Raw genomic sequence first — 26,357 nt, forward strand, 5'->3', positions numbered from 1 at the left:
TTGGTTTCGCTTTTCCTTTTTTTTCTCCACAACCTCCCCCCCTCCATTCCCCCCCGTAATGGCCAATTACAACAACAATTCTGTCATTATTATAACTGTATTTCTGTGTACCGTTGTTGTGGTTCTCTCTGTGTGTGTGTGTGTTTCGCAATATGTTGAAATTCAACTTCCGGTTACTGTTCTTCTATTCCCTTCACTTAACATTTTCTATTTTTCTCTCTATGACCAAAGTGCCAGATGAAAGGGAAGAAGAAGCGAAAGAAAAGAAAGGGAACAAGTGCCAGCTGAGGAAAATTTGCCAAAGGAAATGTTCCATTTTCCATGCAATTGTATTCTTGCTGTTCTTGTTCTTATGTCTGTGTGTGTAGTTGTGGACAAAAGAAACACACACCCACCTAAAGGATATGGGTGTGGTGGGCCCAGAAGATGACAAATTTCCTATATCAGATGACAGTTGCCGCAACAACATGGGCTTGAGATGGATGTAGGTTTTTTTTCTTCAACTACTTCTGATCTTTCTGAATTTTGCTCAGAGCCTATATTACACTGCCCTTTCAAGTTCTTTAATCTTATTTCTCACCAACAAGTCTTTATAGCCTTGCCCTGCTTCAATAATTACTATTATAATAGAACATTATATCATAAATTTTTCTAATAAGAAGGGATTATTAGATGTAATATTTATATATAGATTATAGTTCCAAATATGATAAATGACAGTTTCAAGAAAATATATATACATAATCAGTCTGAATTTAACTCTCAGCCCCTATTACACACTCCTTTAAAGCCCAGCAATTCATTTCTCCACCAACAAAATTATATACCCTTTTCCCGCTACCATACTCCCTATTGTAATAGAACATTATACCATTAATAATCCTAATAACAGATCTCTATATATTATATTTCCAAATATGACAGATAAATGGCTATAAGGACATTCTGATAGGGAAAGTAAACCCTATACCACTTCTAATCAGTCTGAATTTTACTCTCAGCCCATATTATATTCTCCTTTTAAGAACCCTAATCGCATTTCCACCAACAAGTCAGTATACCTCTTCCCCACTCCCCTAATCTCTATTATAATAGAACATTATATCATAAATATCAAAAAAACATAAACTCACCCTGATCAGCCACATTGATGACACCATCCTGGGCCACTGCTATGGCGGATATAGCCTGGAATCGGGCATTCGAGGAGAGCAGGGTCTCCGCATTGCTCAGCGTACCGTCATCGTTCAAGGTCGCTGCACCGCCACCCCCACCGATGCCCGACGCTGTGGTCTTGGCGCCCAACAGCACAGTGGTGGTGGTGGTGGGTCCCGTGGACATCAGACCGCCGCCGCCGACGATGCTGGCCAGGGTGCCGCCCGCTCCATTGCCGGAGATCGAGCCGGATCCGGTCGAGACGCCAATGCCGCCGGCACAGATGCACGCACCACTGCCGCCAGAGGCACCGCCGCCATTGCCATTGCTGGGCCCGTTGCTGCCGGAGGCGCCCGAAGTTGCCGACGAACCGCTGCCATTTCCGTTTCCGCTTCCGTTTCCGCCCGAGGGGGTGGTGGGCGTAGTGCCGCCATTATTTCGCGTGGGATTCACGGTGGTGGAGTAGGCGCCACCGGCGCCATGACCCACACCAGCGGAGCTGCCGTTGCTGCCGCCACCGATGGCACATTCGCAGGTCTGGGATCTGGATTGGAAAATATAGTAAGGTTAGTAATTATTTATAAATAATTTAAGTATTTAATATTTAATATTTAAGTTAAAAGAATTTAAGAAATAAATGCCATGGCTTGTAATGGAAAGCTGATACTCGTTCGTGTTCTTGTTTGATAAATTAAAAGACCCATATCCTTTCATATCCTTTCTAATCTAGCCAGTCCACACCCTTAACCCTTGGCCGGCACACCCCCCATCCTCTCGTATCTTAACCCTTTTGCGCCAGCCAGCCAGCCTATGCCCGGCTGGCTACCCGGTTCTCCTGCTTGGGACGCATATTTATGATGACATTGTTTGTTCGATAAACAGTCTAAAGTGAAACAGGCTACGGTCGCCGCTTATCGCTGCCACGCCCACGCAACAGACACGGACGCCCCCCAACCCCCAACCCTTAACCCTTGCCAGTCGCACTCCCCCCCTTTATTTTCCCAAAAAAAAAAGATGGAGAAAAAGAGAGTGAAAAGTTGATTTATAGTTTCTGTCTGTGGCGCGACGGCCGCTAATTACTTTGCCACGTCTGCCGGCCACGCCCACTTGAAGGCATCTGAGTAGCTACGTCTTGCCCCTTGCTGGCACCTGACGCCATTCACATGACCCCTGGTCCTTCCAGCGGCAAGAAGCAGAAATTCTATTTGCTAAAATCAACAGTGAGTCCAAATATTCAGTCTAGAGTCCGACTGCTTTTCTTTTTTTTTTTATTTTTAATTCTTCTGCCACTCAACGAACCGAATTAATTGGTTTGATGTACGCTGGGAGTGTTGGTAAGTGCTATTTAAAGCGGGGTTTTAATGGGACTTTGTTGCACTAGTTGTGGCTTTGGTAGTTTTGGATACTTTATTTTAAGACTTGGTTTATGAAAAATAATATAAAAGAAGTTTTGCTAAAATAACTTCTTCCCTCAAAATATTATCATTCGTTTAGTAGGTCTTAGCTGAAAGTGTAAGAAAGCCTCAATTAAAGCCTATTTCATTTGCTGCTTTACAACACTGGTTTAATAATTTATTAGCTTCTAAGGCTGACCAATATTAGATAACTATTCCTTTCGTCAAATAAAAGTTAGTTGCCTACTTAGCCTTAACTGATAGAGTTGCTAAAGCTTAGCCTCAAATAAAACCAGTTTCATTGATTACTTTACAACACTAGCTTTTAAACTTTACAGCTCTTTAGGCTGACCAACCCTGAACAATACCAATGCCATCAAAATGCCGTCAAATTATTGCACTTGGGGCTGGAATTGAAGTTCATTGACTGAACTGAGTGCCTGCCGCACCCTCTGCCCTCTACTCTCCCCGATTTAATCAATGCACAAAATGCAAATGGCTTTAGTGCCACTAGAACACAACACTCCCATATACCAATAGGGGTATATAGTATATAGTATGAAGCTATATACTGGAGGGGCCATGAAAAATCAGACAATGAAATTCCCCAATGTGAGAATTCCAATTAATTTCTGGTCACCGATGCCTTCAAAATGGGTTAATAAAGTCGAATAAAGTTAACACACACACACACACACACACACACATGCTGACCATGTTGGCCATGTTGGAAAAAGTGCGAAAGAGAGAGGCATGTCAAAGGAGGGAAAGAGCCAGAGAGACATACTCTGGGGGGTATTGCCTAGTTGGCCTGACATTTATGGCCGTTTTGGTGCATTGGCAATTTTGTGCTTCTCTTGCTGAATTTTTATTATTTATGCCCCACTCTACACTCTACACATACTACTATGTATACCCCTCTCTTTCGTTCGTTCTATTTGCTATCCCTTTCGGTATCCCCCTGTGCCGTTTGGTAGACATTTTGAAAAATTGGCTGATATCGTTCGGCAATATGCAAATAGCCCAGAGCTCACTTAATTGGGTCAAGTATGCGCATAAACAAGTCCGGGAAGTGGAGTCAACCCGACCACTCCGCCAGTACCCCTGTACCTTCGTCCTTCATCCCTTTTTGCAGTTCCGCTCTATTCGGTTTTTGGCCAGCGGCCTGCTGACCAAATTCCCTGTTATGTTGACCCAGTAGCCAGTCAATATTTGCGAGCATAAAACAACTAAGAATGCAATAGTCGGGTATTCCGACCACATACCCGGAATACACCATCGAGGCTATGCCCGCTCCCGTTCCCGTTCCAACCCCTCGGAATGCTCCCCGGAATTATTTACATTCTGTGCACTTTGATAAGTCGACAAAAGCCCCAGCACTAGTACCCACAATTATGGCCAGCCCCCCCATATCGCATACAGACATCTCCTAGTAACTGATTATTATCGACCCTTGGCGGGAGGAGGAGAAGTACTCACCCTGTGCCCTCCTGCTTTCCGGCAAAGTAACGCATGTTTCCGGCCGTGTCCACCACCCGGATCGAGTTGATGCGCCGCGAGTCGCTGTCCGCTATGTAGAGGTCACCGAACGGCGAGAAGGCCATCGCCAGCACAGTGCCCAGGACGTTATCCGTTCCGGTCTTGTTCACGCGCCCGTCCTGTCCGCCGTTGCTGCAGTGCAGCGGCGTGCCGGCCACCACGCGGATCTTCATGTCGGAGGTGAGTCGCAGGACCAGACGGTCGTCGATAAAGTGCAGGGAGCCGTCCAGCGGGCTCAGCGCCAGGCCGGTGGGCCACTGCAGCTGGGCCTGGTTGGCCATCAGGGTGCCGCTGCAGGGCGCCGGGCTCCAGTGGTTGTGGTGGCCATGGTGGCCGATCAGCGTGTGGATAACTCCCTTGGGGTCGACGGCTCGGATGTTGGTGCCGTCCGCGATGTACATGGTCCGGTCGGCGGCGATGGCCAGGCCCTTGGGATGGGAGAGGCGGGCCAGGAGCGCCGGACCGCCGTCACCGCAGTTGCCCTCGTCGCCGGGAATGCACCGCTGGCCGCTGCCGACCACCGGGTCGCTGTTGATGCTCGGGTCCTTGACCTTCTCGAGGCGCAGCAGGCGCAGGATCTGGTGGCGCTCCGGATCGGAGATGTAGAGGTGTCCGTCGGCGGGCGAGACGGCCAGGTAGTACTGGTAGGACACCTGGGTGGCGCTCAGCTGCAGGATGGTGAAGACCTTGCCGTCGGGCGTGATGCGACGCACCAGGTTAAAGTCACCCACGTAGAGGCTGCCGTCGGGGCCGGTAGCCAGGGCGATGGGGGTCAGTAGCTTGGCGTCCTTGGCCACGCCGTTGCAGTAGTCCGGGCAGGTGAGCGGCCGCTGGAGGCCGGTGCCCATCACCACCTTAACGGTACGCGGATACTCCTTCATGTGGAGCGTGCTGCCGTCGCCCTTCTGCAGGATGCCCTCGTGGAAGTTGTAGTGATGGTGGATGTCCAGGCCCCAGCCCCCGATGTCCGATATGTCCACGTCGTAGCCCTGGAGCTTGGCCGTCTGGGCGATCCACACCGGCGACTGGCAGGTGCTGTGCTGGTAGCCCACCGAGATCCTCGCCACCGTCACCCCGTACACCTTCTGCCGGTAGACGTTGCGCTTGTTCCACGCGAACGTGTGCACCAGACTGGGGTCCGCCTCGTAGGTCTTCACGTGCAGCGCCCCCTCGATCTCCACGCCCACGTGGACGTGGGTGAGGGTCGGCGGTATGGTGTCCGCCGTCAGCCGCATCCGCACGATGCTCAGGTAGCCGCTGGCCTGCGACGACTGGTAGGTCAGGTGGAGGTCTGAGCCGGGTATCTGGATGGATTCCTGGACAATCTGTGGATGAAACAGAGAAAGGGTTAAGGGTTAAGAGGTCTTTCAAGTCATAATTTGTGGCCTTAGGGTCCTGGGTCTTGGGAGGAGGAGGGGTAGGGGAAGGACATACAAAGGCCAGCCGGAAACGGAAAAGTGTCTGCCGGTGACCGCAGCTGGATAGGTTCGAGGGCTGCAATTAAACGCATTACGCCTTACAGGCGAGATTCCTTTCTCAGCTCCGCCTGAATTAATGTCCTGCCTGGGTCCTTCCTCCCCCTGCCGCCTGCCCTCTGCCCACCCAGATGCAAAGTTATAATGTCATTAAGGCAAACTTTAAATTAATTAAAAGTGCGCCGCTGCGTCCAGCCAGCTGCTGCCAGAGCGCTGCTAATTAGGAATGGCGTCTCCCCCCTCCCAAAGAGGGATGAGGGAGGAGAAGGACATCCACTCCACCCACCTGGGTCTCAGCGAAAATGACCCGCTTGCCGGGCATCGCTCCCACGCCGTTGGGCATCCAGGTGCTGATCAGCTGGGGTCGGAGCTTCTCGTGGTCGTGATCCATGCAGACCTTGCTGGCGTCGTTGGCCTCGTCGGCGGTGTGGTAGTGGATCGAGTTGAGGAACGTCAGAGCGGGGTTCAGAGGTGACACCCTGGAAATTGAGTTTCAAAATAAAATATTAAGGATATCAAAGGATACAGGGGGGGACTATCTAGTACTATATAGCCTGGGAAAACTCACTTGATATTCCTGCTGGTGGTCTCATCGTCATCGCTGAGCTGCATCTGGACCGGCGGCAGCACCACGATCCTGTTCCAGGGCACGAAGACGGTGCGGGTCAGGGGCCGGAAGGGCGAGCGCTGGAACTGCAAGGTCACCGCTCCGCCACCGTTTACCAGGACATCGAACCTAGGGAGGAGAAGAGGGAGATGCGTCAGACTCAGGGCGGCCATCAAATATGAAACGGAATACGAAATTAGTGCGAAAGTTTCTGGGCAAACATGCAAATTAATATTTTAATGAACTTGACGGGGGTCCTGGCCTCCCCTATCTAGTCCTGCCCCCCCTCTCTGGCCGGTACTTTTCATTTCTAATTCCGATTCCTTCGGCAAGGTGGGGCAGCAGGACGTCTCAGATAATGCCTCGATTGTTTGTGGAAAATTGAAAAACTTTAGAGTCTGAGGGGTGCTGGATGGGTGGGATGGTGAGACCAGGACCAGAGCATAAGTTAAGACCCCCTCCCCCTTAGGGGGTCATGCGTTAGCCGCATTAAATATAATGATGGCGATTGCGAAGCCGCCTCCACCTCCATCTCTGTCTTATTACAAGAGAAAATTCGCATTGCAGTTACTGGAAAAGTTGCAGAAAGTTCTACTTGTTGGCCAACAAGAAGCAGAAGATGTTGAAGAAACAAAAGGGCCAAAAAAAACAACAACAGCAACAGAGCAGCCTAGCAACAGGGCTAAGAGGGCCAAGAAATGGCGAAAAACTTTTGCTTTTGAAATATTTAATTAATGCGATTTTTAATTGTGTTTTGTGAGCGTGCGAGAAGAAGCTCTATCCCTCTCTCAGGATATATTCTATTTTTTAAACAAAAATATACAAATACAAATATTTGCAATTAAATGAGAAACATTCAATTGAATTGGCTCGTAAAGAAGGCCGCCAAAGCCGAACCCATAAACATGTCCATAAACAGGGGATGCATTTCATTAAAAATCTCATAAAGTGGCATCAGCAAAACCAAACACAAACCCGTTTGTTTGTAATATTTGTTACAATTTTTGCTAATTTAATTTTAGTGTTTTTTCCCCGCTTTTATGGCCACTACACTGAGCAAAATAGTCTGCCAGTCAGACTACATATTCCACTTCAAGAGAGAGAAACTATTTCGTTCAGTGGCATACACACACAGTGGCCAGGGCATTGCATTCATTCATTTGTAATTGAATTGGATTTTATGATCCTGACCGGAGGGAGGGCCTAGTGGGTGGTTCTTAGTGGTTGTGGGGGGGTGGCTCCAGCTCCAACCATTTAGCGGAAAGGACACACACGGAGACATACGTTCCGGCGGCCAAACTCTAATAATACTTATGCAATAAAAAATGCCAACAATAATCCCCTGCAGCACAATATAATGACTTTTATTACCTTTATTACTATGACAACAACAATGCATGTTAGTGGGGGTGGTACTGGCAGGACGAAAAGGACGAAGAGCACGAAGTGGAAAAAAATTAAACAGGACAACCCGAAAAAGGAGCAACAAGAACCAAGTCCAAGTCCGAGTAATAAAAGCCAAGAATTGAAATAAACATTATAAATACAAAACCATAAAATCCTGCAGGAGAGCACACATGTGTGTGTTAGAGTGTGTGTGAGTGTGGCGGGGAGGTGGGTGGCCAACCACACACTGTTGCTTATTGGGCCGAGAAATGGAAAAGTTCTTCCAGGCAACAGCTGCAACTTCCAGTGAAGAAAACAACATAAATCCTCTAAATTTTTAGTTAAAAAATATATTAACTTTAAAAATAAATAAAAAATTTAAAAAAAAACATAAAAATAAAAAGCTAAAAAGATTTAGCCATCAACTCTTGAAACAATTTTCTTGAAAAATAATGCCAACATAAACAGGAATTATTGCGGGCCAACACACACACTCCCACAGAGACATAAAAAATAACAAGGCCAGGACACACACACACAGGGACAACTTTAAAGTCCTTCAGAGAGAAGAAAAGAAGAGAAGAAAAAATAAACAAGAAAGAAAGGAAGAGAAAAGAAAAAGATTCGAGAAGAAGGGAAACCCCCAAGATAAATAACAACAAAGTTGTCATAATAAAAATACATAAATAAGAAGGCGAGCCCTGGCCAGGACATTTTTTTTTTTGGGCGATTGGAGAGAGCCAGTCGCTTACTTGGCCATTGCCCATTGCCCATTGGCCTAATGAGAAATTATGGCCACATCCACATGAAGGTAAAAACTGTAATCACAGAGGAGAGAATGTACTAGGTATACCGGGGCATACCTTAATATTTGCCAAAGCGAGATTGAAATAAACAAAGGTAGAGAGTCCTGTATAGAGTCCTGTATGTGCGTCCCTGTTTGTGTGTGGAAAAGTAAACACAAATAATCATCAGACAGTCGGAGTTTTCCGTCCGTCTGATGCACACAAGCACAGATTTTTGTTTGCACGCTGCGCTTGCCCATAATAAAATCAGACAAAGTCGGGTGCGAAATGTTTATTTAAATTGGCCAGGATACACAAACACATATACACACATATACATATAGAGGAAAATCTGGGCTAAAAAGAAAATGCCAAAACAACAAGGACAGCAAACAATGTTGCTGATGGCAGCAAACGGAAATCCTTTTTACAGAAAGAAAAACAACTGCAAAAATATTTATATTAGATATATTGGATTGTTGGCCATCTTTTTCGTTAGCATCGTTTGCATCGTCTGCAAGGACTATGCAGGACTCCTCACTTCCTCCTCTCTCTCACACAATCAAAAATGTCCTTTTACAGTTGAGAAAATATTTTGTCTATGCATCTTTGATGGGCTCAATTAGAGAAAATACTGCACAACTCGCATCCAAAGGACCTTTCCATTTTAGCTTAAAAAGCAATTCGAATAAAATGTCAAATAATTGAAACTAATACCCCACACTATCTCTCTTGCTCCCAACCGATTGCCATGCCAGTTGCCAGTTGAAAGCCAATCGTTGTCGAAATATTGCGGTCCAGCCACACAGGACGAAAGGCAGGACGACAGGACATCAACGCACTGCTGCTCTAATTATGCTAACCACTTGTGTAAACTTGAGGACAGCCCCAAGAACTTTTCGCCAACATCAAAGCGAAAGATTTAATTAAAAATATGATAACTTGCTCCGACATGGATGGCCTGGATCCACCTTTTCCGCATTTTTTACCATCCCCCCATCTCTTTATCCATTTTTCATATATATATTTTTCTCATCGTTTTTTTTCGTTGTTGTTGTTTTTATTTTTGGCCGCTTGGCAGTGCTTCTGGCCATCAGCGGATTCCATCAGCAGAATTTAATCAACGGAAAAGTTACGCTCACCCGACCCACGACTTTCCAAACTCATCCATACGTAAATAATTTGCATTTGCCAAGAAAATGTATAAAATATAATATATTGTGTGCATACGCATCTTACTTTTCTTTAAAAAAAAATCCAAAAAAAATTCTACAAAATATTAATTCCTGCACGGGATCAAACTCGCGATTGTTAAGGGGCTGTTAAGCGTATTTTATAATACTAATACTAACTGATACTAATGATTTCAGTCAAATAATAATGATTTTAATAATACTAGTAAAATGCTTTTAAGTTAATGTAAGAATGATGTTAAATAAATAAAGAAAAATTATAAATGATGTATTTTTTAAGCAATTGCATCTTAAAATATAGCCTTGAAAGTAATTCTTTCTCTTCTTTTGAAACAAAAAAAATTTTAAGAAATATTAAACCTTTGCAGGGTTTAACTCACGTCTGTATAGACTCGTAAGAATAACTTTCTTTAAATTTTAAAACAAAAAAAAGTATTTAAAATTACATTTCCTTCGAATAAAATTGAACTCGCGACTGTTAAGCGTCTGTTAGGCACTAGAATACTAAGTTCGAAGCCCATGAGGTAAATAAAATTAATATTTTTTGTATTATTTTCTAGAAATTTTTCTGAAATCTGTAACTTTTGCTATTTTTTCGCACAAAATATTAAAAAAAAAAGTGTTTAGTACTCACCATCCTCCTTGACGGGTCAATGTGAATCCAAATCGCGAGTCACGGTCCACGGACACTCGAATTCCAACGATACCCAGGCCCTGGGGCGTGATCACCTGGCCCCTCATCACGGAAACGCGACTGTTTATTATTTATTTGGTGGAGGCGCAAAAAATAGAAATAGTATTGTTAGTTACATGGCACTTATATAGCATTTAGGTATCGTATTTTGGATTCTTTCTAATTTAGGTCTGTGGTCGAAATTATACGTTTTGAAAAGGTGATGATAACATTGAGCATTTGTATTTTGTATGTGGGGTCTGGTTGTAGTTGATGGAAATGGGGAAAACTGAAAAGCGACACTGCTGCGATTCGCAGCACTCGGGCAGCACTAAAGGACAACAAACCGAATGAATAATAAAGAAACGTATGCACAAATTTGAAGAAGTATTTTGGAAAATATTTATATAATAATTACACTAGATATCTATATGTTTCGTTTTGTAACTGTGGCTGTAGTTGTTGGTCAAATGCATTATATGTATATAATATAGGTCTAGGTTGATTTATATAAAGATTATATATAGTTATATATATATATATAGGGAAGGTGTGGAGTGTGTAGAGATAGACAGAGAGAGATAGAGACAGAATGGGGGAGCATGAGATGGGGTGGAGATATTGTCGCCGGAGCCAGGAATTCTTCTCTACTTTTGTACTTTTGTGTCTGTGGTATCGGTAGTATCTGTATCTCAAACTGTAGTATCTGTAGTGTGTGTTTGGCTTCCTGGGGGGTGGAAATTCTTTGCGGGGCTACCTCAAAGTGTTTGCCTGGTTTTGGGTAATTCAATTATTGCAACTCCTTTCCGGATGTTTGTCTGTCTGGTCTGCGGGAGGCTGTGAGTCTATGTGGGTGTGTGTGGAATGAATCGAATGAATGTCCGACAATGAGCAGTCGGTTGCTCCTTTCCTTAATTTTTTCTTCTTTTTTTTCTGGAGGTTTCTGGAGTGCAAGTGCAAATGGCATTTGGCACGCAGCTTGGAGACAATGGGGAAAGTCGGAGCATAGAGGCATAGAGGCTGGAATGCCAATCTATTTCGGATCCTCCAACATTTATCCACAAGCTCCGAAATTCCAAAAATACCGAATAGGATCGAAACAGTGTGATGAAGGACGGTGAGGTGGATGGGTGGAGTGCACGGAAAACGAATGATGGTATTATCGATTGGTGGAGGCCTGTTATCGAAGGCCATAACTCTCATCGCTATTCCTGGGCGGGCTTTGAAAAAATATGGTTATTCAAGAGCAGTAGAAATATTACTAAAATATAATATTGGAAATTGGAAATATATATCGACTCCAGAGTAGCGATAACCTATAGCCCCACCAATCGATTCGATAGAGTATTCAAGTTTCAAAAACATGCATTCGATTAACGATTATTATAAGGAAAAAAAACTAATGGAATCGATTGCAATCGATAGACTTCAATCGCTGCGATATCAATAGATAATCCTCTCAATATAGCAAGGCCAAAGATAAGTCGATTGTGGAAATGAAAACGCCAAACAACTAAAACCAAAAAGACAACAAGCTCTTCACAAATTAAAACCAAAACCGAAACAATGGAGTGAAAAGAAGAAAGGAAAATGGAAAATGGAAAACGGAAAACAACGCATTGGACCGGACCCGATATCAAAATCGATTGTGGGCCGCTGGAAATGCGATACTTTCCACGGGTCGGATGCAAAGTGAGGCAGTTGCCCTTGCAGTGTCCTCTGGCATGGCCGCCCCTCTCTCACTTGTTTACATTAGTATAGTATATATTTTCGTATCATCGATGATGAGGCAGTCGTAGCAGCTGCTGCCCCTCCCCCCACCAGACAATCATTCTCATTTCGCATTTACATTTCCATTTAATGAGGACATTTCTCCTGGAAGAAGAACTATGGCAACCCGCCTTTCTTTGTCACTTTCTTGGAATGCCAGCCAAAGCGCCTGCCAACCGATATCCGATTTCAAGTTTGCCAATTTATTGCGACAAGTCGACGAGAGGGAAAAATTGTATACAAAATATGCTTCATATTTCCAATATATATATATATATATATATGGGGTATATAGATTTCAGATCCGAGGCTGAAACAAAATGCCAAAGGGAGGCCGCTCTACAAAAATATAGGACAGGAAGGGGGGGGGCGCGCTAGAGAAAAGTTGCCAAGGATATCGGAAACGAGCGCAATTGTTTGCACTAATTACTGCAGAACTCTGGGTGGAATCTGTCCCCCTAGGCCGCCCAGACCCACCACCACCACCCACCCACTCGCCTCCAACAGGCAGCAGGCAGGACTGCAGTTGGCCTCTTGCAACTTTTGTGCCAGCGCAAGTTCTCGAAAACATTTTCAAGTTTTCAAGTGTTGCAATTTCTGCTCCTCATCCTTGAGCCCACTGGGAGGACCTCCCACTGCCAGGACCTACATCCTCACTCCCTCCCCAAAAAAACAGACAGAGTTCACATAAACACATAATGTACAGTATTTGGGTCAGAGTTTTATGTGCCCAGCTGCATTTTTATGAGGCACAACCAGAGGGCGGGGCTGTAAGGTCAGCCAGGATCCAAGGAGGATGATGAGGCAGCAGGATGCGGCAGGATAGCCAGATGGCTGAATGGCTGGAGAAGCCCATTGGAATTCTTGGAGAGCAGCGCACTTCTTCAGTGACTTCTAATTGCAATTGACCAAAGTCCGAAGCCGTGCTCAAAAGTCATGCCCAACTAGGTTTCTTTTTTCGCCGCAAGACTGTGCGAGTGTGTGGGGCTAGGCCACGCCCCCTCATACATACACACATAGAGGCACACACACATCGTACTCTCCACAACCCAAATGCCTTTCATTTTTGCTGCCTCGCTTCGATGCAATGAAGCAAAATTTTATTTGAAATCAAGCCGAAAAACAAATTGCAAGTGTATGGGTCTGGGTCTGGCTCTTCGCCTTGAAGGTTGTTCCAGGACATGTGTGTGTATGTGTGTGGCTGTTTATCCTTTTCCCCACTACTCCCCTGCCTCTTGAAGTAGCGGGTGTGTGGGTGTATTCCAATTCATTCAAGTGGCGAGTGCCATTGATTTTTATTTCGCATTTGATTCGTTTCGTTTCATTTATTATTTATTTGATTTATTTGCACTGCACCCAAGCAGAGCCTCCTCCTGACCCCAAAAAGCGACCTGGCCTGCACCCACTGCCATGCCCACTTCCTCTGACCAGGTGAAATCACTCATACGCCACCGATACTCGGCGTACCCTCGAATGTCTTCAGCACTTTGGGGCATTGTTTGCTTTGCTTTGCTGCTGATTTCGATTCGATTCGATTCGTTTCGTTTCGTTTTGATTTGGTTATGAGAGGAGTTTCCATTTTGATTTTATTGCCAATGGAATGGAAATACAACACAAGTGCCATGTCTGAAGGACCTTCCGCCTGCCTTTCAATCACCTGGCAAGTGTTAATAAATGGAAGGATTCCAGCACCAGTTCTTGCTGACGTGGCTGGCCGAGTGTGTGTTTCAATCAGCTAATCAGCCAATCAGCCAGTTGCAATCATCATTATCAGCTTGCTCAGCAAAGGCCACTCAAAATTATGATGCTTCCACACAGGAGGACACAGGAGGAGGCATCTTGGATGGGTGGGGTGGGGGGGGGGCGCACAAAAAGCAATCTCGGTATTGCCCTCTTCGCCCGATGAAGTGAAAGCAATGCCACAAAAATGTTCTAATCTCATTCCCAGCAGCAGTAGCTGCCAAAAGATGCTCGTCCTTCGAGCGACGGTCCTGCCTGCCTGCCACGCCCCCCTTTCACCGACTAATCGCCCTTGCAGCGAATGAGCAATAAAGGCAACAAAGGGGAAAGGCGCAAAAAAGCAAAAAAAAAAAATCAGAAGCCGGAGGAGAAGCAGGAGCAGGATCAGGACCAGGACCAAAAACCAGGAGCCGGCATTGTCGCCACTGCACCTTTTGTGTCAAAAGTGCACTTCCATTATTAGCGCGTTGTGTGTGTGTGTGTGTACGAGAGAGGGAGGTAGAGCGGGGCAGGCTGGTGGAAAATATGAGAATCCTGCGCATAAAGGAAGTGCATTTAATTTCTTTTCTCCACTCTCCACTCTGTAGTCCCCTTTTCCACGTTTTTGTATGGCAGACACAGTTTTTGGAGTGGGTATCGGGTGGATTTTTGTGGCCATTCATAAAGCGGCTGGCTGCCATTCATTTGCACCAACCGAGCCTGCCCCCTGCCACCTTGCCACCTGCCATCTAGCCCTTTACTGTTAACTTGGCTTACCGCTGCACACAAAGTGGCGACGGTCGCTGCCGTCTTGCCATCATAAAAATTGAGCACGACTTAGTTGACTTTTGTGCATACAAAAGGACACCACCCAGGACTCACTCACAGTGCCAAACCCACTCACCCACACACATACACTGCAAGAAAAGGATATAATTTTAATTTGGCTTTATTTTCATGACGCCCACGAGGATGCAGCTAAAGCAGCTCTTGCTACAAAAACAAAGCCAATGCTTGGGGCGTTGTGGGCTGGGGTAGGGTTGGGTGGTGCGGCAGTACGGCAGTAGGGCGGTACGGTGGCTCGCTTTATGTTCATTTAGCCTGAAACAGTTTTTGAAACATTTTTCAGGCGAAAACCCTGGGCCACACTTTTCTTTTACGCTTTTGTAACCACGATAAATGTGCTTTATGTAGCGAGAGCCAGAGATGAGACTTTTAGGTGCCCCACGTTGGGCGCCACTTGTGAGTTTGGGGGGTGTGGCCTGCCAGCTTGCCTGCCTGCCTGCCTGATGAAATGTTTCCTGCACTTTCGCCATTTCTTTTTCTCGCTTCTGTTTGCATCTTGTGCCTTTTTCATTAAAAGGCGGCGGTGGAGTATGAAAAGAAAAAGAAAGTAAAGAAAAGCAGAAAAGAAGCCAAGTGAAGAGGAAGTTTAGGCGGGAAAGGATCCAGACAATGGTCTGGTCTGAAGCATTTTTTGTCTTTCTACTAAAAACTAAGTAGTTTTAAGCATTAATTTCGCTGGAAAATTATTCAAAATGTCGTTATGTTTTAAAATTTTTAAATATTTTAGATTTGTGGCGTATTTTTGCCCATTGTATCCTTCAACATTATAAATAAATAGCTGCTGCGGGGCAATTGTACGGAGTTGCAGCTAAAAATAGGGACACCCGCACAGCCTCACAAAAGGAAAAGCCTCGTGTATGGAAAAGTTTGAATAGAATTTTTAAGTTCACCATTTACCAACACTGGCATATACATGCACATACATGCAGAAGCATATCGTCCGATAGGAGAGAGCAAAAGAAAACCTTTAGTAGCGTGTAATTTGCACTTTGTAAATTTGCATAAAAGCTGCACAAAAAACCAAAAAGGGAAAAAGCTGAAAGGCAGGGGAAAAGGATTGAAACAGGAATAGCTATAGGAATAGGGGGAGCTGGCATAAGTCCAAGATAGAGACGATATGTAAATGCCATGCCATGTGTCGTCGCTTTAAGTAAGCAACTCCTGTTCCAAGCCAGGACCGGGGCTAGGACCAGACCTGCCTGCATAAAATGCCATTCATTGGCTCCCAACATTTCCATTTAGTTTTTCGGGGGTTCTACCGCCCCTTTCCGCCCCCCGCCCCTTTTTGCCGCTCAGTTTTTCATTACAGATTAGCTGGCGCCACCTGGCGGCTAATGCTGCCAGCTTACCAATACGAATGCAAAAGCAGAGACACACACACACACGGCAAAGGATATCTACGCTTTCCACATTTTGGCTGTTCAATTTGATGCACACAAAACAAATTTCATTTGGCAGCATTTCAGTGGAAAATTCCCCCAGATACCGACCGAAAAGGGGTTCCACATTGCATGACACTTTTGTCCCTAAGAAGATTAGAGTTGCCACCCATACCTGGTTGGGCAATGCCCCTAAAAACGGTTACAATAGGGATAGCTAAGGCTCTCATTTTATTAATATTAAGCTGGTATTTACATTTAATTAGAAATTCTGGTTATCAAACCTATTGTATAATGGTATATATAGTCTCTATGAGGTCTTATTGTTGTCGCCCTCCTTTTTGTGGCATTTTCAAAAAGCTAAAGTTAATAAAATACTTCCAAGAATTGCCAGGCCAGGGCTCTGGGGCTCATTCGTTCCATTTCCGGTCATAATCATTCCGAAAACGCGAGTGGTGGTGGAACTGATTCAGGTTCGCCTTCATTTTATACCGCAATCAAAACAGTTTTCATCAACTTTTGCCGCAATGGCCGCATGCGATGGCAAGCTGCAACTTGGCAGCCAAGCCGAGCCGATCCGAGCTGCCACAACACCCACTCATTTCTCATGTCGGTGGCGGCACAATGGCACACAGCTTATACATTTTATAGTTATATGAAGCCATTACAGTGGTCTATCCATGGTGCACGAAACCCAGTTTTGTAGTTTTGTAGCTTTGCAGTTTGCACTTCACTTAAATGTGGCGGCGACCGTCAAAAGAATAAAAAAAAAAAACAGTAAGCTCAACCACCCAACTTATGACTGGGGGGAACTGGGGTTGGGGGCTGCCGCAGGCCATTAAAAATTTTTGCGCTGATGTCGAATTAGCGACATGTATGCACAAACACATAAATATATCTAATCTCACATGAAAGTAATTACTTTCAGCTGCCGTTGTTGCTATCGAAAAATATTAAATTATATTGAGTGCAGCCTGGGACCTGCGAGCTGGGGACCTGGGATATGGATACGGATCCTGCGGATTGTTGAAGCCGTCGACCGCAGACCATAACTATGGCATGGCACCCTCATGGCATGGCCTCCTGCCTCCATCAGCTCTTTATCCTTTTTTCCCATGTCCTGCCGGCCAATGTTTCCTTTTGGCCCGTCAACATATTTGCTTTTTTTTTTCTCTCTCTGCACATTTTTTTACTCGTTTCGCTTTTTGTGCGACTGCAGCGAAAATTCCGCGAATTTCTTCTCCATTTTTTTGTTATTTTTGATGGCAAGAGTCTCTGGATATATGGACTTTGGCATAAAGTTGGCAGCGATCGGGACAGGAATATATATATGTATACATACAAGCAACATATGAATTCCAAATATTTACAAAAGGAAGCTGAAACTTTGGCGAAATTAACTAGACACAAGTTTTGGCTTTAAGCTTTTATTAAAAAAAATAAAAAATATTATTTAAAAGGGGGTTAACTACCTAGGATACCCATCCCACCTCCTCCTCTGACCGTTTGTAACTTATAGGGGTATTAATTTTGGTTTATGTGCAACTTGTACGCTGTAAATTCCACCTTTTTTTGTGCCCGGATCCCGGTCTTTGGTCCTTGGTCCTTTCGCTTTTGAGCAAACGGATGGCGATAAGCAAAGCGACAACAACAATAACTATTCCAGGACATGCACAACCGTACAAAGGCCACAACGACCACGTTGATATCATTCGCGCAAAAAAACGCTTTCAAAATAACAGGGCCACCACTACTACAATGACTGGCCTGGAAGGCATTCGGACTGGCGCCTTTTTAATTTATAGAAAATACGTATAGAGTGTGTATGTTTTCTGAAATATATATCTTCTAGATCTGCATTTGAATGCGGGAGCCATGGGAAAATGTTCAAAAATGTATATTCACGTATTCAGAGATATATTTTTGGGGAAATAAAAGGTCAGCGGGGAGTAAAAGTTGCAAGAGAGTAGGGGTTTTGTGGAGCTTTTCAAGATATACCAGTGACGAGAGCACCGTTTACTCTCTGACTTGTCACGGCCAATATTGTCTACTGGTTTGTGACTTGTTTCTTAAAATCTTACCTTTATTTGTGATAAAACTTGCTACCAGAACAGAAGGCAAAAACAATCAGTGAAAGCACTTATCAATGAAACTCAAATATATTAAAGGGGTTTTTTAAGCGTTATCCATAAATTAGACTCTGATTTGTGACGAAAATTGTGACGAAAACAAAAAAGAATCTTTCTTTGAAAGAACAAAGGCCCTTTTAAGCCAAACAAATTTAGAAGCCAGGCACTAATTTGTGACGAAACTGATCTTTATTATAGAAAACAAAATATATACAGTGACGAAGGGTCCAAAATCCGAAGGCCAGACACTGTTATGGGACGTAATTTGTTACTAGGATTGGACACAAAACAGAATCAATGACGAAAGCTTTTAAAGTTAAAGAAGTTCTAAAGACGGGCAGTAATTTGTGACGAGAAAAGCCCATCTAAGTTAAATATATTAATATTTTTAATTATTTAACATTTAAATAAAATTAAGTTAATAAATCTTCATTTAAAGCTAGTCTATCTTTGTGCCACTAAATCCATTTAGTCCGTTTTAGTGAAAAAGGATCAAGGATCAACCGCTTAAGACACTTGACAGCGGCAGCCGCAAAAAAGCTGCTTTTCCCGGCAACTGTCGGCGACAGCTCCTGTAGCTCTGCCCCTTGGCTGGGCCTCCCGTTGAAAACCACGCCCCTTGGCAGCTACTTTCTCCAGTAGCCACTTGATGACAGCCAGCAAGTTGACACTAATCAGTTTAGCTCTAGCCCGACTTCAGCAGACAACTTGATTTGCATACACAAATGTGGCAGCGGAATGTGGCAGGGGTTAGGGACTGGGGCGGTGGGAAAACCACTTAAGCGGGCAACTAGCCACACCTAACCAGGCCGTCAGTCAAGGGGGATTTCAGTCCCAACAATTTCTGCGCTTTTTTCACCATCCTGGTCCTGGCTGTGGAAAAAAAAAGGACGAAAGCAACCCCTTTTTTGGAAGCCAAAACAGGAAGTAATCTATAGTCGCTGCGCCATTGTTTATTGTTTAATTTTTAGTCAACGCTGTTGTTGCTCACTCCGGCGGCAACTTTTGACTCCGGGTAAGTCTCCGTTCTGGTTATGCCCGCTTCCTGTTGGTCCTGTGCTAGTTCTTCGTCCTCTGCCCGTCCTATATACCGCACCCCTTGTCACTGAATTTTCTTCGTGTATTATTTCTATTGTTAACAGTTTTTGCATTTGCCGCTGCAAGTAGCGAAAACTTTTCACAATGGACCTTTGTTCGGCCACCCCCAGCCGCCAGGCCTCCGACTCCACTACGCCCCAGCTTTTCAACGATGCCACTTGAGCACTACAAAGGAGAGAGGCGAAAAAAACAAGAAGGAATAGGCGTGGAGACTATAGATACCCGGTACTTACCCGGTAGTAACAATAATCAAAGATAGAGTCTGAATTACAAGAACTACCTACATTTATTAGAGATGCCCATAAGAACCATCTTTAAAAATATATATATATTTAATATTTCATCGATGAACAGATATACCCTTATCCTGGGAGGAAAGAGGAAAGGTACAAATAAAAAAAAAAAGGGGACACGACGTAGCATAAAGGAAGCAAAACAAAAAACAGGACAAAGACGCCCAAGATGCTCAGGACGAAGCCGAAGACGCCCGTTGACAACAGGCCCCACTTCCAGACCCAGTCCCAGTCCTCGGCCGTATCGTGCCCCTCGGAGTCATGACACGCCCGTATCGCATTTATTCGGATTTCGTTTTATCGGAGCGGCAAGAAAAACAGCAACCCGTCGACAACAAAGTCACCCAGTTTCCAAGGCAGCAACAAGACACTGAGAGAAATATTCTTCTGTGCTTCTTATATTTTCTTATACATTTTCTTCTTATAATTGCTTTGCGGCACACTTGAAATCAGACACTCGGTTGGAATGGATGCCCCAGCAACTAAATTTAAATCAGGAGAGCAGGAGAGCTGGCCATATTAATTCAGATAATTCCGATAATTTGTGGAGTTCATTTGCGTTTAAAGTTTAAACCAAATTCCGATGGTTAATTGACTTTATCGTTATTTATGGCCCATAGTTTATTATTAGTTGGACAATAAAAAAAAGTGAGGGGGGTAGAGACTTCTGCAAGGACATTCTGCATTAACATCATCGGTTTCCGATGCCCAGGATACAATACTATAATAATATCAGCCATATAAAATATATCACTTGTTTTTTTAAAAATAGTTTCATATACATCTAAACTAAATAATTAAAGAATCGATTTAAAAAAGAAACTTAAAACCCTGTGAATGAAATTCGCATTACAAACATTTTGTAAAGAAATTTCCACTTGAATTTGACTTTTATTTTTTGTTATTTTTTTTCTTTTTTGTTCATTTTTTTTAAACACAGATTTTGATTTGTTTTGGAGCGGATGGATGGAGTGTGTGAGTGTATGTAGTGTGTGAGTGTGTCGGTATTTTGGAAAACATAGAAACAAATGGCTTAGACGCAGACAATTAGGACATTTAGGGATACGTTTGGGGGTTTGTTGGGATGTTTTTTTTTTCTCATATTTTTTTTTCTGGTTATTCGGTTTTTTTTTCAGTGATAACACATAGGGATGTACAAATATTTTTTTCTTTGGTTTTATAATAGCTTTGATTCGGTATTTTTCTTGGTATTTGGTTAGATGCTCACTTTCTTTATTATTTTTCTAGTTTTTTTTTCACCTAACTGACTGTTCTGTTTATCCTGTAATCCTTGTAGTTTCTGGTTTTTTTGTTTTTTTTTTTTTTGTTAACAAAACATTGACAAATATTAATCGATAAAGTATCGGGAAACAATAAAATGATCCATTTGATTTTGATGAGTAATCGAATTACCATAAAAAGCTTTGATCAAAAACGAACGGAAAATCGAAAGGAAAACTCTAAGATATCAAGAGATGAGAGGGGTTTTTCGTTGATGGGAAAATCAAAACGAAACAAATTACGATTTGGGGCAATTAATTTTTGGTTTTATTTGGATTTTACTTGGAGTGGCGGTAAGACAGCGAGAAGGTGAGAAAAAGTGGTGGTTAAGTGTCTGAAGAACCTCGGGAAAAATCAAATAGTTTGGCTAATTAGCTCGAAATGCTCACATGCCAACTAAAGAGTTATACAAAAATAATGATTATCTTAAGAAACATGAATAAAACAATGAAACACATATTTGAGGATGAGTTATCGATTATTTATCGATATTTTTTGGGTTAAATGGGTTAGTATGAATGTTAATATCAGTGGCTGATTGAAAGGATACGAAAAAAAGAAACGAGAAACACAAATCGGAAAATCAAAAGAAATACACATATAGACACGGTACACATAACACATACAATTATTCGTATATATATTTATTTATAATATATATTGATTGGTGGTGTGTATATATAGGAATCGAGATTCGATTATTCTCAATTCTCGTCTTGCCCTAAAAAGTATGCTAACGAAAAACGATGGAAATTAATATGGAAATAAATACGAAAAAAACATACTCATGATATGCAATGTCCATGTATTCTTTTCTCTTTATTTTTTTTTGCATTTTTTTTTTATTATTATTTATGTGTTGAGAGTGGAGTGCGTGCTTTTGTATCTGTGAGATAAAAAATTATGAATGCATTTTCGTGGCTAATTTTTTTCTGTATTTTTTGTTGTTGTCTTTACCCATGTTGTCGTGTTTTATTTACATGAATGATTTGTTGACTTTTCGAACTCGCTTCGAATGGTATTTTTTCATATTTTTTGCAATTCTTTTGTTTTTGTGTGTTGAAATGTAATTTAAAATCAACAAAATGGCATTTATATGACGGGGGAATTAAAGGGCCGGTGCTGGTACAATTATAATGCAATTATTATACGGCCGAGTGGCCTGGGAATTAACCAAAAAAAAATATAAATAAAATATCAACTTATAGAGGAACAAAAGTCAATTGCAGAATTTTAAATTTGAAAATTTCAACTGCAGTTGATTGGAAATCATGATTTTGGATATGAATGCAAGAGATGCAACCTACTGGTGTGTGTGTGATTTTGGATGCACATTTTTTTTTTCGAAAAATCGAAAAACAAAAACCGTAAGAATCAACTGAAAATGAATGCATTTTGTGTTCGGATGAAGAACTGAAAAGTTCCAGAACTAAACTCAAAAAAGATGCGACTGTAACAAACATATTTTCTTTCCTGGTTACCAAGTCTGTGTTTCCTATTGAAATGTTTTTTTTTTTTTTTGGTGTTTTTTTTTCGACTTACCAAGGTGTGAATGAGCTCCAGAAGAGACTACAAATTCACGGGTTGAAAACGTAGGATTTTTTTTTGTGTGATACATATATTTTTTTTTTTTTTAAGATTTTAATTTTGCATGTAGGAAATGCATATTTTGATTGGTGTTGAAATTTGGATTTTGATTTTTTTGGTTTTTTTGGTTTAGCACACAACATGAAGGTATCGAGCCACAGCAACAGAGTAGGACAGTACACAATTAATTGACAGGACAATAAAAAAGAAATCAAAAGACAAAAATGCGTTTCGTTAACGAATTGATCAAACTTTGATATTGCTTAACAATTGGATAGAAATTTTCATTTTTTTTTTTCTTTGGTTTTTTTGTATCATTTTTTAGCATACCTAGGGTAAAGAATTGTACTTTCATAGCTTAGAGTGGGAACAGAAACGGAAATGGAAATCGAAAAACGATAACGATAACGGAAATGAAGACTACAAAAATATTAAAGAAATGAAAAGAACAGAAAAGTAACACACATTTGACATACACATTTAGTCTGATGATGGACGAAGACGAAGACAATAGACTTATAGACGGAGATCGGCAGACATCATTGGGGTGTACTGGTACTGATATATCATCGTTGTTGGTTTAGTATGGTTAGTTGGTTAAATGGCAAACTGAAGAACGTAAATCGAACTATAGGGGATCAACTAAAAATCAACAAACAAATGTAATCGTAATCGATATTAGGGATGGGACTTCCTTCGGAGGTCGTCGGACATCGGCGCAGTTATCGAGGGCCTTTCTTATCGGGCGGGTGGGACTCGAAATTAAAACGAAAATCATAGCAACCGAACAACTGAACACATAGGCTAGTACATAGTTATACAATGACAGACTGTACTGCTGAGATACTGTACTGTATTGAAACGAAACGTAACGAAAGCAAATCAAAGGTAAAGTAAACTATCGATAATGTAGCTAGGTCTTGGTTCTTATTAGCAGAGTCACTTACTTATCGATATGAAGGCCTAAATTATGTGGAGATTTGGTAAATTGTTTTTTTTATTTCATTTCTATATATCACATTTTTTCTTTCGTTTATTTGTTATATATATTGTTCTTTTTTTTTTTTTAGGTAAGACGAACACAAGGAGGTTAAACATTAGACAACACACAAACTCAATGGAGTGCTATCAAATATTATCGCTTCGGATCGCATCAGAGATACATAGTGGTATATAATTTTCTGATTCCACAACTCGAGAGAGATGAGAGAGAAATGAGGCGGCAGAAGATAACTTAGGGAAATCAACAACAACAAAAAAATACAAAAAAATTATAAAAATTTATCTTTTTTTTGTGAGTTTCTTTTCTTCGGGTTTTCTTTTTTTTTAGCGGCTGGAAGTTGTCGGTTTTCTTCTCGACTTTGCAAGAAAAGAAAAAGCTCAAACAGGGAAATGTCCTTTCGTTTTCCTCCTCCCTTAATTTTTTTTTTTGAATTTTTTTTTTATTTTGTGGCGGGAGAAAATTAGGAGAACAATCACTCAGGATTAACGCAGGATACGGAACGTAAAGAAATGAAACAGTAACGGAAACGGAAGTAGAAATGGAACGGAAGGACATACAAAAAAGAGAGAGAGAGAGGGAAACGAAAAACTAGAAAATTAAACATTTTTTTTGTAGTCTGGAGACTCTTTCATTCTCATCTCAATATATTTTGAGGTTTCTTTTTTTTCAGCGCATAAATGATAGACTCATTGAGGGGAGAGAGGCGTACGGGATTGTGGGAATGTGAATGGGTATAGATTTTAAATTTCTTTTACTTTCTTTTTGCTTTTTCGCTTTTTTTTTTAAACTGATTTTGAGGCTACTGGTAGTGTGTCAAGTTGGTACAACAACAAAAATTATAAACAAAATAAACAATTTCTTGTTTTATTTTCATTATTTCTCGTTTTTTGTCGTTAAAGCATATGAACTTAAGATGCAATATATATATGTATATATACTATAGATGAATGATCTATCCGGCTCTATATACATACATACATACGCTAAGGCTTCATTTAGAATAAATTTGAGCTTTTTCCCTTCATAGCACCCGTTAAGCTTAAAGAAATCCACACAGAAACCGGAACAGAAAACGGAAAAAGTTCAAACGCAATTCCAATGAAATTGAAATGTATTTTTTTTTTTCAATTGCAGATCTATAACCTCTCTACTATATACAGTAGTTACATATCCGATCGGTTGGAGTCTGAGGCAGACACTATCTGCAATTCAAAAAGGGGTTTCCAAAAAAAAAATCGAAAACTAAAGAAATATTTTCAAACTCAAAAAATCGCTTAATAGCAAGCCCTCTTTTTGGTATTCAAGTCCCTGCGCTCTAAGAATATATACGTATATATATATATATATAAGATATGGACTATATATAGGACTCTCTAGGTGACAGTTAAGGCTAAAATATATGAGGCACATCACTTACTTTTCGCTGTACTCGTCCATGTGGGCGTACGATTGCACTGAGTTCTCTTCGATCAGGAACTTGACCCGCTGGTAGAAGGAGGCGGTGACCGAGGGGGGCTGCTTGCGGAGCAGCACCTCCACAGGATCGTTCGAGGACAGGCACATAATGTGCTCCGAACAGGCAGGATGCGAGCAGCACTCGCTATCCGAACAGTCGGTCATTCCATCTATAGGGGGTATTTTTAAAAAAAAATAATATTTTAAAATTAAATAAATTAAAATTAAAGCTTCTTAATATTTTTAAAATACTCTTTATACGTACCGCCATCATTATCGATATTGTCCTTGCAATTAAGTTCCAGTGCTATGGAACAGTCGCTTCCGGCCCATCCTTCAATGCAATCGCAGCGGTATTCGCCATTCTCCAGGGTACACTGTCCATGACGGGAGCAGCCATTCTCGCAGCCAGCTGGGGAAATATGAAATATAATTTAAAATAATATAAATACTCAATAAATGTTTAAAATAAATATTTAAAATTTATTATTATGGAAATTTATCAAAGTCCCTGAAAACTATGCTATACTTTTTAGTCGCAGCCCCAAATCACATCAATCATACGACATGGTGGTCTAAATGAAGACTTGAATGAGTTTTAAAAATATAATTAATTTATGGTTTATGTTGAGAATTAACTTAAGATTTACTCATTATTTAAATTATTTTATTAATTTATTTTTTATAACTATTAGACTACTTATGTATATCACTCATACGCACTGTAGTCTCCCAGTTAGAAAAGGTTTTCTTTGCAAAAAGTCTATACTTTTCTTACTTTTAGCTAAAAATCTTTAATTTTAATAACAAATTCTGAAGCTACCTTTTAGCATAAACACTAAAAAATAAATTGCACTTTTTTTTGACCCCATAACTCATACGCCCTGTTGTCCAATTTATTGTTTAATTTTTTCTTCGCCTTTGTGTCACTTTTAGATTGATATTCCATTAAATAAATACTAATATGCATGGAAAGCCACCACATTACTCATACGCAGTGTAGCCATTACAGTTATTTAGATTCTATACAAGAATTTATCGTAATTTTTGATATATAGTGAGATTAATCATACTATTTCTATTTCATACTATCAGTTCAACCTAAAACCTTGACAAAAACACATCACTCATACGCAGTGTGGAACTGCAGCTGCCAAGGTAAATTTTTTTGGTAAAAATCCAGTTCTGTGTTGTCTGTAATTAAGAGCAAACTGTCCGGATCGAGTGGCGCTTCAAATTGAATGATAACACAGCTCCCCTAGCCCTACCCCTCCTTTCCCTTGCCATTCCTGTAAATTTGCATTCCCGGGCCTCCAACCTCCTTGATTTTCAAGTCAACATCATGAATATAAAAATAATGTTGATGTTTGCTCTCACTCTCAGTGGCAGTTAACCTATGGCGGCACTCAACGAAATGTTCGGCAAACATAAAAACCCAACGAAACGTAACCTAACGATAGATGATTTCTGCCCATCATACCCTCAACCCCCCCTTTGTGCTTTTTTTTTGTGTTGTGTTGCCATCATTCTGGCTTTATTTGTTTGTGCCACGACAGCATTTGACGCAAAGTTAATGTCACTTGACATGTG

At 41.8% G+C, this 26,357-nt stretch overlaps 1 protein-coding gene across 5 annotated transcripts in view; it reads right to left on the reverse strand.

The window, feature by feature from the left end:
• Positions 1-26,357, reverse strand: part of Ten-a (tenascin accessory) — a 163,677-nt gene that overhangs the window by 12,139 nt on the left and 125,181 nt on the right. For 3 of the 5 annotated variants that reach the window (XM_043210105.2, XM_070283054.1, XM_043210103.2), the window contains 8 exons: positions 25,033-25,179; positions 24,730-24,937; positions 22,265-22,291; positions 10,169-10,288; positions 6,132-6,299; positions 5,850-6,042; positions 4,029-5,413; positions 1,134-1,699 (listed from right to left, as the gene is read on the reverse strand). In XM_043210105.2, the coding sequence (XP_043066040.2) occupies positions 1,134-1,699; positions 4,029-5,413; positions 5,850-6,042; positions 6,132-6,299; positions 10,169-10,288; positions 22,265-22,291; positions 24,730-24,937; positions 25,033-25,179 (2,814 nt within the window). The remainder of the gene's footprint in view (positions 1-1,133; positions 1,700-4,028; positions 5,414-5,849; positions 6,043-6,131; positions 6,300-10,168; positions 10,289-22,264; positions 22,292-24,729; positions 24,938-25,032; positions 25,180-26,357) is intronic. The other 2 variants (XM_043210106.2, XM_070283055.1) reach the window with 1 other exon arrangement.

This window comes from Drosophila bipectinata, chromosome XL, assembly GCF_030179905.1.
Source record: "Drosophila bipectinata strain 14024-0381.07 chromosome XL, DbipHiC1v2, whole genome shotgun sequence".
NCBI classification, from domain to species: Eukaryota; Metazoa; Arthropoda; class Insecta; order Diptera; family Drosophilidae; genus Drosophila; species Drosophila bipectinata.